Source organism: Mauremys reevesii, unplaced genomic scaffold (assembly GCF_016161935.1).
Source record: "Mauremys reevesii isolate NIE-2019 unplaced genomic scaffold, ASM1616193v1 Contig82, whole genome shotgun sequence".
Classification (NCBI taxonomy): Eukaryota; Metazoa; Chordata; order Testudines; family Geoemydidae; genus Mauremys; species Mauremys reevesii.
Window position 1 is genome coordinate 230,798 of NW_024100898.1, and position 11,758 is coordinate 242,555.

An 11,758-nucleotide genomic window follows, 5' to 3' on the forward strand; every position below is an offset into this window, starting at 1 on the left:
GTGGGGGCTGCTGGGTCAGAGCAGCAGGGAGGCTGGAGCCAGGACTCCTGGGTTCTCTCCCCAGCTCTGGAAGGTGAGTGGGGCTGGTGGGTCAGAGCAGTTCTGTGCAGATGGGGCCCAGGCTCCTCCACCTTGCCCCCGAACCCCAAGAGACTCAGACGCTGATGCTTCAAAGACCCAAATTGCTTAATGAGCCACAAACAGCAGAACCACTTTGAAAAGCCCCCAAAGCGAATCCCACCCCCAGCATGGGGGGAAGCAGCAGGTGGCACCCCTGTGCAGAGGGGACAAAGCAGAATCTAGGGGTGCCCCTACACAGCCCCTTAGGGGCAGGCATCTGTCCTGGGAGCAGCACCCCGTCCTTGGGGGGATGTTTCCAGCTTTTTGGGGGCCCTGCCTGGGTCCCAGCCCTGCTGGCTGCAGCGGCAAGGCGATCGTCGGGCTGAGTTCCATGGGGGGACGGGTCAGTCCTGGTCAGAGGGGTCCCCCTACTTCTGCTCCTTGGTGGGGGCGTAGTACAGCTCCAGCGGCTTGGTGACCTTCCAGAACTTCTCGTTCACCAGCTCCAGGGTGAGGGAGCCGTTCAGGGTCTGCGGGAAGATGGGGTTAGTGGGGGGGGAGCGCCCCCTACTGTGGCAATGGGGCCATCCCTGGCTGCCAGGGTAGAGCGCCCCCTGCTGACCCCTGACCCCCACAGTCCCTGCCCCATAGTGCTGCAATGGGGCCATCCCTGGCTGCAAGGGGGGAGCGCCCCCTGCTGCCCATAGCCCCCGCCCCCCCACTGTGGCAATGGGGCCATCCTTGGCTGCCAGGGGAGAGCGCCCCCTGCTGACCCCTGACCGCCACAGTCCATGCCCCATAGTGCTGCAATGGGGCCATCCCTGGCTGCAAGGGGGGAGTGCCCCCTGCTGCCCACAGCCCCCGCTCCCCTACTGTGGCAATGGGGCCATCCTTGGCTGCCAGGGGAGAGCGCCCCCTGCTGACCCCTGACCCCCACAGTCCCTGCCCCATAGTGCTGCAATGGGGCCATCCCTGACTGCCAGGGTAGAGCGCCCCCTGCTGACCCCTGCCCCCCACAGTCCCTGCCCCATAGTGCTGCAATGGGGCCATCCCTGGCTGCAAGGGGCGAGTGCCCCCTGCTGCCCATAGCCCCCGCCCCCCCACTGTGGCAATGGGGCCATCCCTGGCTGCCAGGGGAGAGCGTCCCCTGCTGACCCCTGACCCCCACAGTCCCTGCCCCATAGTGCTGCAATGGGGCCATCCCTGGCTGCCAGGGGAGAGTACCCCCTGCTGACCCCTGACCCCCACAGTTCCCACCCCAGTGCTGCAATGGGGCCATCCCTGACTGCAAGGGGGGAGTGCCCCCTGCTGACCCCTGACCCCCACAGTCCCCGCCCCATAGTGCTGCAATGGGGCCATCCCTGACTGCAAGGGGGGAGTGCCCCCTGCTGCCCATAGCCCCCGCCCTCCCACTGTGGCAATGGGGCCATCCCTGGCTGCCAGGGGAGAGTGCCCCAAGCTGACCCCTGACCCCCACAGTCCCTGCCCCATAGTGCTGCAATGGGGCCATCCGTGGCTGCAGGGGAGAGCACCCCCTGCTGGCCCCTGCCCCACAGCACAGACCCCTAGTACTGCCCTAGGGCCAGCGCTGCCTCCCAGCCCCCATACCGTGAAGGGCCCCCCGGAGGTGGTGATGTAGATCGTGTACTGCTTCTCGCTCACGTCCTCCAGGCCGGGGGCCTCGGGGCCAGGGGCCGGCGCCTCCTCCAGCGCGATGCGCAGGGCCAGGTACTTGGAGAGGTGGTCCACCGTGGCGTTAGCCGTCGTCTTCACGTACCTGCCGGGCATGGGGCAGGGTGAGGGGGATTGCCAGGCCCGGGGGGGAGTATGGGTGCTGGGAGGGGGGTATGAGTGCCGGGGGAGGGGACAGAGGGGCAGGTCACTTTGGAGGCTGCACTTGAGAGAGGTGCAGTGGGGTGGGAGTGGGCAGAGCTCTAGGGGGCACGTGTGACAATGGGGTGCTGGAGTCTTGGGGTCCCCAGGCTCTCCCCTCTGCTGCAGCTGGCTCGGGGGGATCGTAGAATGAAGGGGCCCCCGGAGGCTGCTCTCTCCTGGTCTGGGAGAACTCCCACCTCCCCCAGCACAGGGAGCAGCCTGGGTTCTCGGAGGGGGACGCTGGGGCTCAGGGGAGATCGTGGAATGGAGGGGCCCCTGGCTGCTCTCACCTGGTCTGGGAGTATTCCCCTTTCTCCACCAGCACGGGGTGGGGGCGGAAGACAAGTTCGATCTCGCTGCTGCCCGGCTCAGCGCCCGGCTCGGGGGTCCCGCAGCCCCCTCCGTCGTGCGAGGTCTCAGGGTCGGGCTCGGGCCCCGAGTCGTCGGAGGCGCGTGAGCGCTTGCGGCTGGGGCCGGCCTCGGGGTGGCTGGGGGCCGAGGCGTTGCTCAGGTGGGAGCGGCTGTCACAGTTGTCCTCCCCCCCGCTGAACGTGGTGTTATCGGACTCCTGGTGCAGCTTCCGCACCCGCTGTGCCCTGGGGTGGGGGGAGCAGAGGGGGGTTATCTGGGGGAGGGGGAGTGGAGGGGGAAAACACTAGGAAACTTAGAACATAAGAAAGGCCGTACCGGGTCAGACCAAAGGTCCATCTAGCCCAGTATCTGTCTACCGACAGTGGCCAATGCCAGGTGCCCCTGAGGGAGTGAGCCTAACAGGCAATGATCAAGTGATCTCTCTCCTGCCATCCATCTCCATCCTCTGACGAACAGAGGCTAGGGACACCATTCTTACCCATCCTGGCTAATAGCCATTTATGGACTTAGCCACCATGAATTTATCCAGTCCCCTTTTAAACATTGTTATAGTCCAGCCTTCACAACCTCCTCAGGTAAGGAGTTCCACAAGTTGACTGTGCACTGCGTGAAGAAGAACTTCCTTTGATTTGTTTTAAACCTGCTGCCTATTAATTTCATTTGGTGACCCCTAGTTTCTTGCAAAACCTGCAGGAAATGCCGAACTGAGCCGATAGACGCAGCACTCGCTTTGGGCCGGACCCCTCAGCCGGCCCCAGCCCCCCAAAGCAGGGCGTTGAGGGCAGAGCTAACGGGTGGGATTTAGGGAGGGTGGAGAGGGTCCTGAGGGACGGGGGGGGGGCGTGGCTATAGCGACGCCCTGGTTCCTCTGCACAAAAAAAGGGTGGTAAAAACCCAGGAAATTCCCTGCCAACAACTGTGTGAAATGCAGCCGTGATCCTGGGGAGACCCCACCCCTCCGGACGCCTCGGTCCTGCCCCCCACCTGTGCATGGCCTGCATGCGGAGCCCCTCCTCGATGCTGCTGCTGAGCGCCTGCTGGTTGTGGAGCCGGCTCAGCTTGGCCAGCACGCGGTCCTGGTGCGCCTCGTACTCGTCCCGGCTCGGGTAGATCTTGGAGATGAGGGCGTCGAAGTTGGGGTCGGGGCGGAGTGAACGCTTGGAGACCAGCTTCTTCCGGCAGGTGGGGCACTCCTTGTTCCTGCACCGAGGGGGGGTTATCCTGGGCATGGGCCCCCCTGACCCACCGGGCCTTCCCTGTCTGCCCCCCACAGCCACCCCCCACCCGATACACGCCCCAGTAACCCTCCGACCCGCCTGGCCCTTCCCCTTCGCTCTCTGCAGCCACCCCCCACCCAATACATCTTCCAGCGACCCCCCCCCGCAGCCACCCCCACCCAATAAACCCCAGTGATTCCCCAACCCACCCGGCCCTTCCCCAGCTGCCCCTGCATCCACCCCACCCGATGTGCTGTCCAGCAACCACCCCAACCCAATACACCCCCAAATGACCCCACCCCACCCAGCCACCTCCAGCCACCCCACCTAATACACCCTCAGTGACCCCGCCCCACCCGGCCCTTCCCCAGCCACTCTCACTCAATGCGCCCTCCAGCAACCCCCCACAACTCCAGGCCGTCTCTGACACACTTCCAGGCGGCCCCATCCCTTTCCCAAGACACCCCCTTCCCTTCCGTCTTTCCCCCCCTACCCGCTGCGCAGGGCGGTGACGATGCAGTCGGAGCAGAAGCGGTGCAGACACTCCTTGGTGGTCATAGTGTTCTTCAGCATGTCCAGGCAGATGGGGCACATCAGCTCGCTGTGCAGGCTGCGCGGGGACACCGCGATCTCCGTGCTGTCCATGATGGCCTCCTGCCGGGGGGGTGTCAGAGCCCAGGCACCCACAGACCAGCCTGGCCTCCCCCCAGCCCCACCTCCCCCACGCAGCCCAGCCCTCTGTCCTCATACCCCTACCCTACCAAATCAGACCAATGGGTCCATCCAACCCCCACCCTCTGAGCCTGTTATCCCCGCCCCGCCCCCAGCCGAGTCCCCCCCTCACGGGTCTCACCTGTGGGGTCCGGTGCAGTTCATACAGACTCAGCTCCCAGGTCTTGCTGGCACTCTGCGCGTTGGCCGGGGTCGCCATGGCGGTGGGGGCTGAGGGGAGGGGAGCTGGGGGGGACACGACAGATCAATGGGGAGCAGCCAAAGCTGGGGATACCCAGGAAGCCCCCCAGATACACCAAGCTCCCCAGGGGCTGCCCCCTGAGCCTCCCACTTTTCCCCCATATCCCCGCCCCCAGGGTCTCCTGCGAAGGAACTGCCCCTCCTCAAGTCACAGGGTTTTCCCCCAATTCCCAGCTCCCCCTCCAGGGCTCGTCCAGCTGGAGGGTCCCCGCCATTCCCAGCCCCCCCTCAGAACCTCCTCAGCTGCAGGGTCCCCCCAGCTGCAGGATCCCCTTCCCAGCCCCAGCTGCAGCCCCCATTCCCGGCCCCCAGGATCCCCCCAGCTGGAGTCCCTGCCATTCCCAGCCCCCCCTCAGAACCTCCTCAGCTGCAGGATCCCCCCCTTCCCAGCGCCCCAGCTGCAGGCCCCCCCATTCCCGGCCCCCCAGGATCCCCCCAGCTGGAGGGTCCCCGCCATTCCCAGCCCCCTCAGAACCTCCTCAGCTGCAGGGTCCCCAGCTGCAGGATCCCCTTCCCAGACCCCCAGCTGCAGCCCCATTCCCAGCCCCCAGGGTCCCCAGCTGCAGGATCCCCTTCCCAGCCCCCAGCTGCAGCCCCCATTCCCGGCCCCAGCTGCAGGCCCCCATTCCCGGCCCCCAGGATCCCCAGCTGGAGAGTCCCTGCCATTCCCAGCCCCCTCAGAACCTCCCCATTCCCGGCCCCCAGGGCCCCCAGCTCCAGGCCCCCTCACCGACTCTCCGGGTCCGACACACAAACAAGGTTTTTTCCTCCTTCACTTTCGTGGGGCGGGGCCTCCTCCACGAGAGACGTCATTTCCTCCCTTCCTCCCCGTGACGTCAGGCACCCCCCCGCCAGTGATGTCACCCGCCCGAAGCGGAACGGGGCGGGTGGGGATCCCGGGGAATCCCCCCGAGACGGAGACCCCCCGGCCCCTCCTCCAGAGAGACCCCCGCCCCTCTGGAGAGACTCCCCAGCCCCCCCTTAATGAGCCCCCACGGCCCCTCCCCCAGAGAGACCCCACGGCCCTCCCCAGACCCTCTGGAGAGACTCCCAGCCCCCTTAATGAGCCCCATGGCCCCTCCCCAGAGAGACCCCACGGCCCCTCCCCAGAGAGACCCCACGGCCCTCCCCAGACCCTCTGGAGACTCCCCAGCCCCCTTAATGAGCCCCATGGCCCCTCCCCAGAGAGACCCCACGGCCCCCTCCCAGACCCTCTGGAGAGACTCCCCAGCCCCCTTAATGCGCCCCATGGCCCCTCCCAGAGAGACCCCACGGCCCCTCCCCAGAGAGACCCCCGCCCCTCTGGAGAGACCCCCATCCGCCCCTTAATGGGACCGCCACGACCCCTCCCCCAGAGAGCCCCCAAACGACCCTCTGGAGAGACCCCCCGAGACAGAGACCTCCCAGCCTCCCTTAATGAGGCCGCCATGGCCCCTCCCCAGAGTCTCCCCCGAGAGACCCCAGCCACCAAGAGAGACTTTCCCCAACGCCCCTTCCCCAGCAACCCCAGCCCTGCCCACAGATAGGTCCTGGCCCCAACACACACTCCTGGACCCATTTCCAAAGGGGTTTAATCACCCCCGTCCCTCCCCTTTCCCCCCAGAGAGAGAGACCCTGCCCCCCACCCCACACCCAAGGCCGAGCTTAACCCCCTAGAACGGGACCCCCAGCCCCCTGAGACAGAGACCCCAGAGTCTATTCCCTGTAGCTGCAGGACCCCCCCACACTGTTCCCCCCACGTGTGATTTACCTGCCATTAGCCCCCCCCAACACCTCCATCAGGGTGACCCCAGAACTTGGGAGTTGGGGGGGAGCTGCAGGTTGGGAGTGAGGGGCACTGGCAGCGCTGGGGGGGCAGGGGGAGCCCAGGGCCGGGTTGGAATTGAAGGAGACTGGGGGGGTCGGGGGCTCAGGGGTGCAGATGGGGTGAAAGCGGGTGGGAGGGTTCCCTGCCAATGCCCCCTTCCCGCCCCATGTCTCTCTCTCCCCCAGTCTCCTGACCTGACCCCCCCATTCACCCCCCTGGGGACAGGGGCTCGGTGTTTGCTGGGGGTGGGGTGGGGTGGGGGAGGGGCTGGCTAGGAAAGGGGGTGGGTGGGAGCGGTGGCTGCTCCAGGTCTCTCTGCCAGGCCTTTGAATGGGGCTGGGACCACACAGGCTGCACCCCCCACTCCCACCCCGCCCATTGTGCCCAGTGAAAGGGCCCAGAGGATTATGGGCCGGGAGCGGGGGTGGGGGAGTTAGCTCTGGGGTTGGAGTTGGGAGGGGCTCACACCAGGCACAGGCAGAGCCCCACCCCCCTCCCCTCACTGCCCCGTCACCCCGACCCGGGGTCTCCCCTCGCCTCCCTCTGCCCCTGGCTCTGCTCTCAGGCCCTGCCCCCTAGAGACCCTAGAAATGGCCCCTTAACACTTTGGGGGCCCTGTACCCTAAAACCTGAGCCACCTGCATGCCCCCCACCTGTCAGCCAATCAGGGAGCGTCGCCTTCACACCGCTGGCCAATCAGATCATGACAAATTCATATCTCCCCACCCCTTGTCCAACCAGAATGGGCAGGGGGAGGGAGCTGGCAAGTACATTCAGCCAATCGGGTTTGTGACCTTCCCTAGCAGCCAATCAGAGGGTGCGCTCTATATCCCCTGCCATCTGCCAACCAATCATTTGCACCTGTATTTGCACTCCTACTCCTTGGCCAATCAGTTTTCAAATGGTGAAGGTGGGGCGGGATAATCCCCAGGTTATGGGTTGCCACCTGCTAAGGCCACTGGTCTCCATAGAGATAACGAGATGGGGGGTCAAAGGCCAGAGGTCATAGGGGCTGACAAGTTTGGGGTTGATGAATGAGAGAGGTTGGAAGGGGAGAATCACCCGCCCTGCCCCCCCCCCCCGAGCCAGCCAGTCCCTGCCCTGGGGCCGAATGGGAGCCAGCGCCCCCTAGAGGGGACAGGCCCCTGCCCCATTCCCTGCCCTCCTGGGCCAGCCAGTCCCCACCCTGGAGCCAGATGGGAGCCAGCGCCCCCTAGAGGGGACAGGCCCCTGCCCCATTCCCCATCCCCCGCCCCCCTGAGCCAGCCAGTCCCTGCCCTGGGGCTGGGTGGGAGCCGGCGCCCCCTAGAGGGGAAAGGCCCCTGCCCCATTCCCCATTCCCCGCCCCCCTGAGCCAGCCAGTCCCTGCCCTGGGGCCGAATGGGAGCCAGCGCCCCCTAGAGGGGACAGGCCCCTGCCCCATTCCCCATTCCCCGCCCCCCTGAGCCAGCCAGTCCCTGCCCTGGGGCCGGGTGGGAGCCGGCGCCCCCTAGAGGGGAAAGGCCCCATTCCCCCAGGCTGTGTGGGGTGCTGTGGGGGGTCGTGCCTCCCCGTCTCTGCCAGGTGTCGATAGGAAACCCCGGCTCACGACGTCCACACTCAATTCTTGGGCGCAGACACAAGAATTGCGTTTGGACAATCAGGAGCCGGCGTTCAGTGCAGGCTGCGGGCAGAGTCGGGGGCTGGGGGATATGTGGGGGCAGCCACAGTGCAGGGAGGGGTGTGAATGACACCGTGAGGGGACGATTCACACACGTCACCTCCCATGAGCAGCGAGACGAACTCAGGACGACAACATGCTGATAAGCATTTGGGCTGGAACAGGTGTGATCTGGGGTTCAGATCAGTGTGAACTCACAGACACAATATTACATGTATAAGCCATTATGCAAACATGCCAGCTCACACGTGTCACATTACACATCTGAACTGGGCTGGCAACCCATAGACCTGCACATGGGTGAGCTGTGATGCAAACACGTGAATTCAGACACATATAATCATACACATCATCACACACGATCACACACACGCATCACACACCATACACAAGCATATATGTGAACACACACACAGTGCCTGATGCAAACATACATGAACCCACAATAAAGGAGTCTGATACAAAAGTGAACTCTATTGTCAATAGAGTTGTCTAAACATGTGAATCCACATGTGCAAACAGGGCAACCAACACATGTGAATCTGGTCATGTGACCTCATATACATGGTAGGCGACAAATGCACATAAACCCGCACAATCACACACGTGTGATCCCTAGCATGAACATGTGTCCATTTGAACATGGCAGTCATGAGTTGTTATGCAAACAGGTGTTAACTCACAACTATACATGTGAGCTGTCATATGTGTAAACTCAAACATAGGAACTGACACATGGGATCTGGTCCAAACACACATGGAATCATGGGTAACAAACTCACACATGTATGAACTCTGATGCAAACCTTTGTTAACTCACATATATGCCCTCATGCCGTCCATGAACCAAAAACAAACAAAAAAGTGACCTTGTGTGGCACAGACATGAAATAAAAAATAACCATGAACCATGATGTAACACATGTGAGCTCACCACCCACATGCATGTGCATACATAACCACAAACACACATGAACTCAAACATGCTCTTACATGTAGCAGCTCGTCAAACACATGAGCTCATTCACGAGTTCACATATGCATGTGATATAAACTGACCACAGCTGAGCTTACAGACTTATGAACAAGGCTAATTAACACACACGAACTCACATACATTGTCTGGCACAACTGTGAGCTCCCATACAAAGCCGCATGACCTCTGACACACCCAAGCTTACAAGCAGCACAGCATCTGACATGAGTGCACAAGGAATTGCACAAGTGTCAATGTGACTTCACAAGAACTCAAATGCAGACATGCATGAACTCACAGATAACTGTCATCCAACATTGTCTGATCAGAAATAAACATCAATTCATGTGTTCTTGAAAACACACATGAGCGCACCATTAAACATGGCATCTGCTTCACATGTGATCTACATGTGGCTTCACCCAAGTGTGAGCTGTGCTGTCAGTACATGTGATCCCACATACATGATCCTCTACACACATGAAAGTAAATGTGGAGGTGCATACACACACACACACACTTAAGGAAGGCAGGGAACTCACCCTGTGGACCCCAATCCCTGGCACCCAGACACGGGACATGGACTGGGGTGTGTGTGTCTGAGTGCTGAGAGGTCCCATGGAGGATTCCCCTGGATAATGCATGTCACGTGCTAGCACCCAGGACACCTTACAGCTGACACGCTAACATGCAGAACCCCTCCATCCCACATGCCTGAACACACTAACACACCTCAAGACATGGTAATACACAGGATACCCTCACGCAACATGCTAACACAGAGACACTGTAAATCCTACACGCTAGCGTGCAGTGCACATCACAACCCTCACGCAGCACGCATGGACACAGACACTGCAAAGCTCTCAGCGTGTCAGAGACCTGACTCCTACACAATAACACAGGCATGTACACATGCTACCACATGAGACACACGGGACACCTTGCAGCCCTCCCAATAACACAGAGGACACCCAAAATCCTATGTGCTGATGCACACGCTAGCACACACCCAGACATATGGGGACCCCCCCACCAGCCCTCACAGTACCTGATACACATGGACACATGTGCTGGCACGTGTAATATACAGCCATCCCCACACAGAGACACTCTAACACACATGGGACACCCAACAGCCTGTCTGCTATACACACATGGAGATGCATCCTCCCACATGTTAACCCAGCCAGTCCCTGACTGCCACATGTGTGACATGTATGTTAACACGCAGGACCCCACCCCCCTCGGCTGACACAACCCAGAACATACCGGAGCTAACAAGCCCACAAGTTAACACAAGCTTCACCAGCCCTCCCCGCCCCCGCCGCAGCAACTCCCACCTAGAAACAGGTGGAGAGAGACGGCTGGACAGATCTCCCCCAGCCCCCCAACTCCCGCCCCCAGGAGCTGGGGGTGCCTCCCCATCAAATACAAAGCAGAAGGTTTTGGAAAGTCCCTGGCTGTCCGGCTGTTCCAGGGCAGCCGGGAGGGGCGGGGGGGCTGGAGGGGGGGGAGGTTTGACACCAGTTCCCCCCATTGGGGTCAGCGTGTGCTGGGGGGGGCAAACTCCACCTGTCGCCTTCCTAAATTCCGCCTCATGGGGAGGGAGAAAAGAGGTTAATTCCTGCTCCCCTTCCTGCCCCCCCAAATCCCTCCCAATCCAGCCCCCTATTCCTTCCCCCACTTCCCTGCTCACTGCCCCGACCACCCCCATCTCCTGTGTCCCAGCCCCATTCCTGCTCCCCCACCCCCAAATCCCCCCACAAACTTCTGCAGCTCCATTCCCGCTCCCAGCCCCAAATCCAGTCCCCTCCCCCCACAGCCCCAAATCCCCCCCAGCTCCCATCCCGTCGCCTATTCCTGCCCCGTCTGAATCCCCCAGTCCCTGTCCACCGGCTCCCTCTCCCCTGGGGGCTCCGGCCGAGCCCCCCCCCCATGAGATGGGGTGTCTGGCTTTCTCCCGCCGGCCCCTCCCATAGCAGCTAAGAGGGGGTGCTGCCCCCCATCTCCCTCCCCCATTCCCCATGGGGGGCGGGCGGATCCCCCCACCCCTCCCCGAACCCCGTCCTGTTCTCTGTGCGCCGGCTCCGTCCCGGGTGTGTGAGCTGGGGCAGGCTCCGGCCGGACCCCCCCGCAACCCCCCCGAGGGGCCGGGCAGCTGGGCCACAATAGGCGGGAGGGGGAGGGGCGGGGGACCCTCCGGCCGGCTGAATAGGCTCGGGGGAAGCTGCCTGAATGGGGATGGGTCCGCCCCCTCCCCTATGGGGCGCGGTGTGTGTCCCCCGCCGCCCCCCGGCCCGGCAGCCACCCAGGGCGGTGGGGCGGGGGCTCGGACCACCCCAGAGGGGCAGAGACCCCCGGCTCACTTGGGGGGCAGGGCGAGGGGCTCAGACCCCCCCAGAGGGGTAGAGACCCCCAGGTCCAGCTCACTTGGGGGGCAGGGCTTGTGGCTGAGACCCCCCCAGAGGGGCAGAGACCCCCAGCTCCCAGCTCACTTGGGGGGCAGGGCCAGGGGTTCAGCCCCCCAGAGGGCACCCTCAGCTCCCAGCTCACTTGGGGGGCAGGGCTTGTGGCTGAGACCCCCCCAGAGGGGCAGAGACCCCCAGCTCCCAGCTCACTTGGGGGGCAGGGCCAGGGGTTCAGCCCCCCAGAGGGGCAGAGACCCCCAGCTCCCAGCTCACTTGTGGGGCAGGGCTTGTGGCTGAGACCCCCCCAGAGGGGCAGAGACCCCCAGCTCCCAGCTCACTTGGGGGGCAGGGCCAGGGGCTCAGACCCCCCAGAGGGGCAAAGACCCCCGGCTCACTTGGGGGGCAGGG

The 11,758-nt window shown here is 63.1% G+C and overlaps 1 protein-coding gene across 2 annotated transcripts; it reads right to left on the reverse strand.

The window, feature by feature from the left end:
- Window positions 1–168: 168 nt before the first annotated feature.
- RING1 (ring finger protein 1) lies at window positions 169–6,602 on the reverse strand. 2 transcript variants are annotated; one of them, XM_039519078.1, is made up of 7 exons: window positions 6,247–6,602; window positions 4,378–4,481; window positions 4,018–4,178; window positions 3,292–3,507; window positions 2,226–2,531; window positions 1,669–1,837; window positions 169–590 (listed from the first exon to the last, which is right to left on the reverse strand). In XM_039519078.1, the coding sequence occupies exons 1-7, from the start codon at window positions 6,251–6,253 to the stop codon at window positions 489–491; spliced, it is 1,065 nt and encodes a 354-aa protein (XP_039375012.1). In that variant the 5' UTR covers window positions 6,254–6,602; the 3' UTR covers window positions 169–488. The 2 variants fall into 2 exon arrangements, with proteins under 2 accessions (XP_039375012.1, XP_039375013.1); XM_039519079.1 differs by lacking the exon at window positions 6,247–6,602 and adding an exon at window positions 5,227–5,286.
- Between the last annotated feature and the right edge of the window lie 5,156 nt (window positions 6,603–11,758).

Bases quoted from the DNA above. Each gene is read 5' to 3' on its own strand.
- RING1 (XM_039519078.1), bottom strand. The intron at 3,508-4,017 runs GTAGGGGGGGAA...CCCTCGGTGCAG, and splicing joins GTCACCGCCCTGCGCAGCGG to GAACAAGGAGTGCCCCACCT. The intron at 1,838-2,225 runs GTGAGAGCAGCC...CATGCCCGGCAG, and splicing joins GGGGAATACTCCCAGACCAG to GTACGTGAAGACGACGGCTA.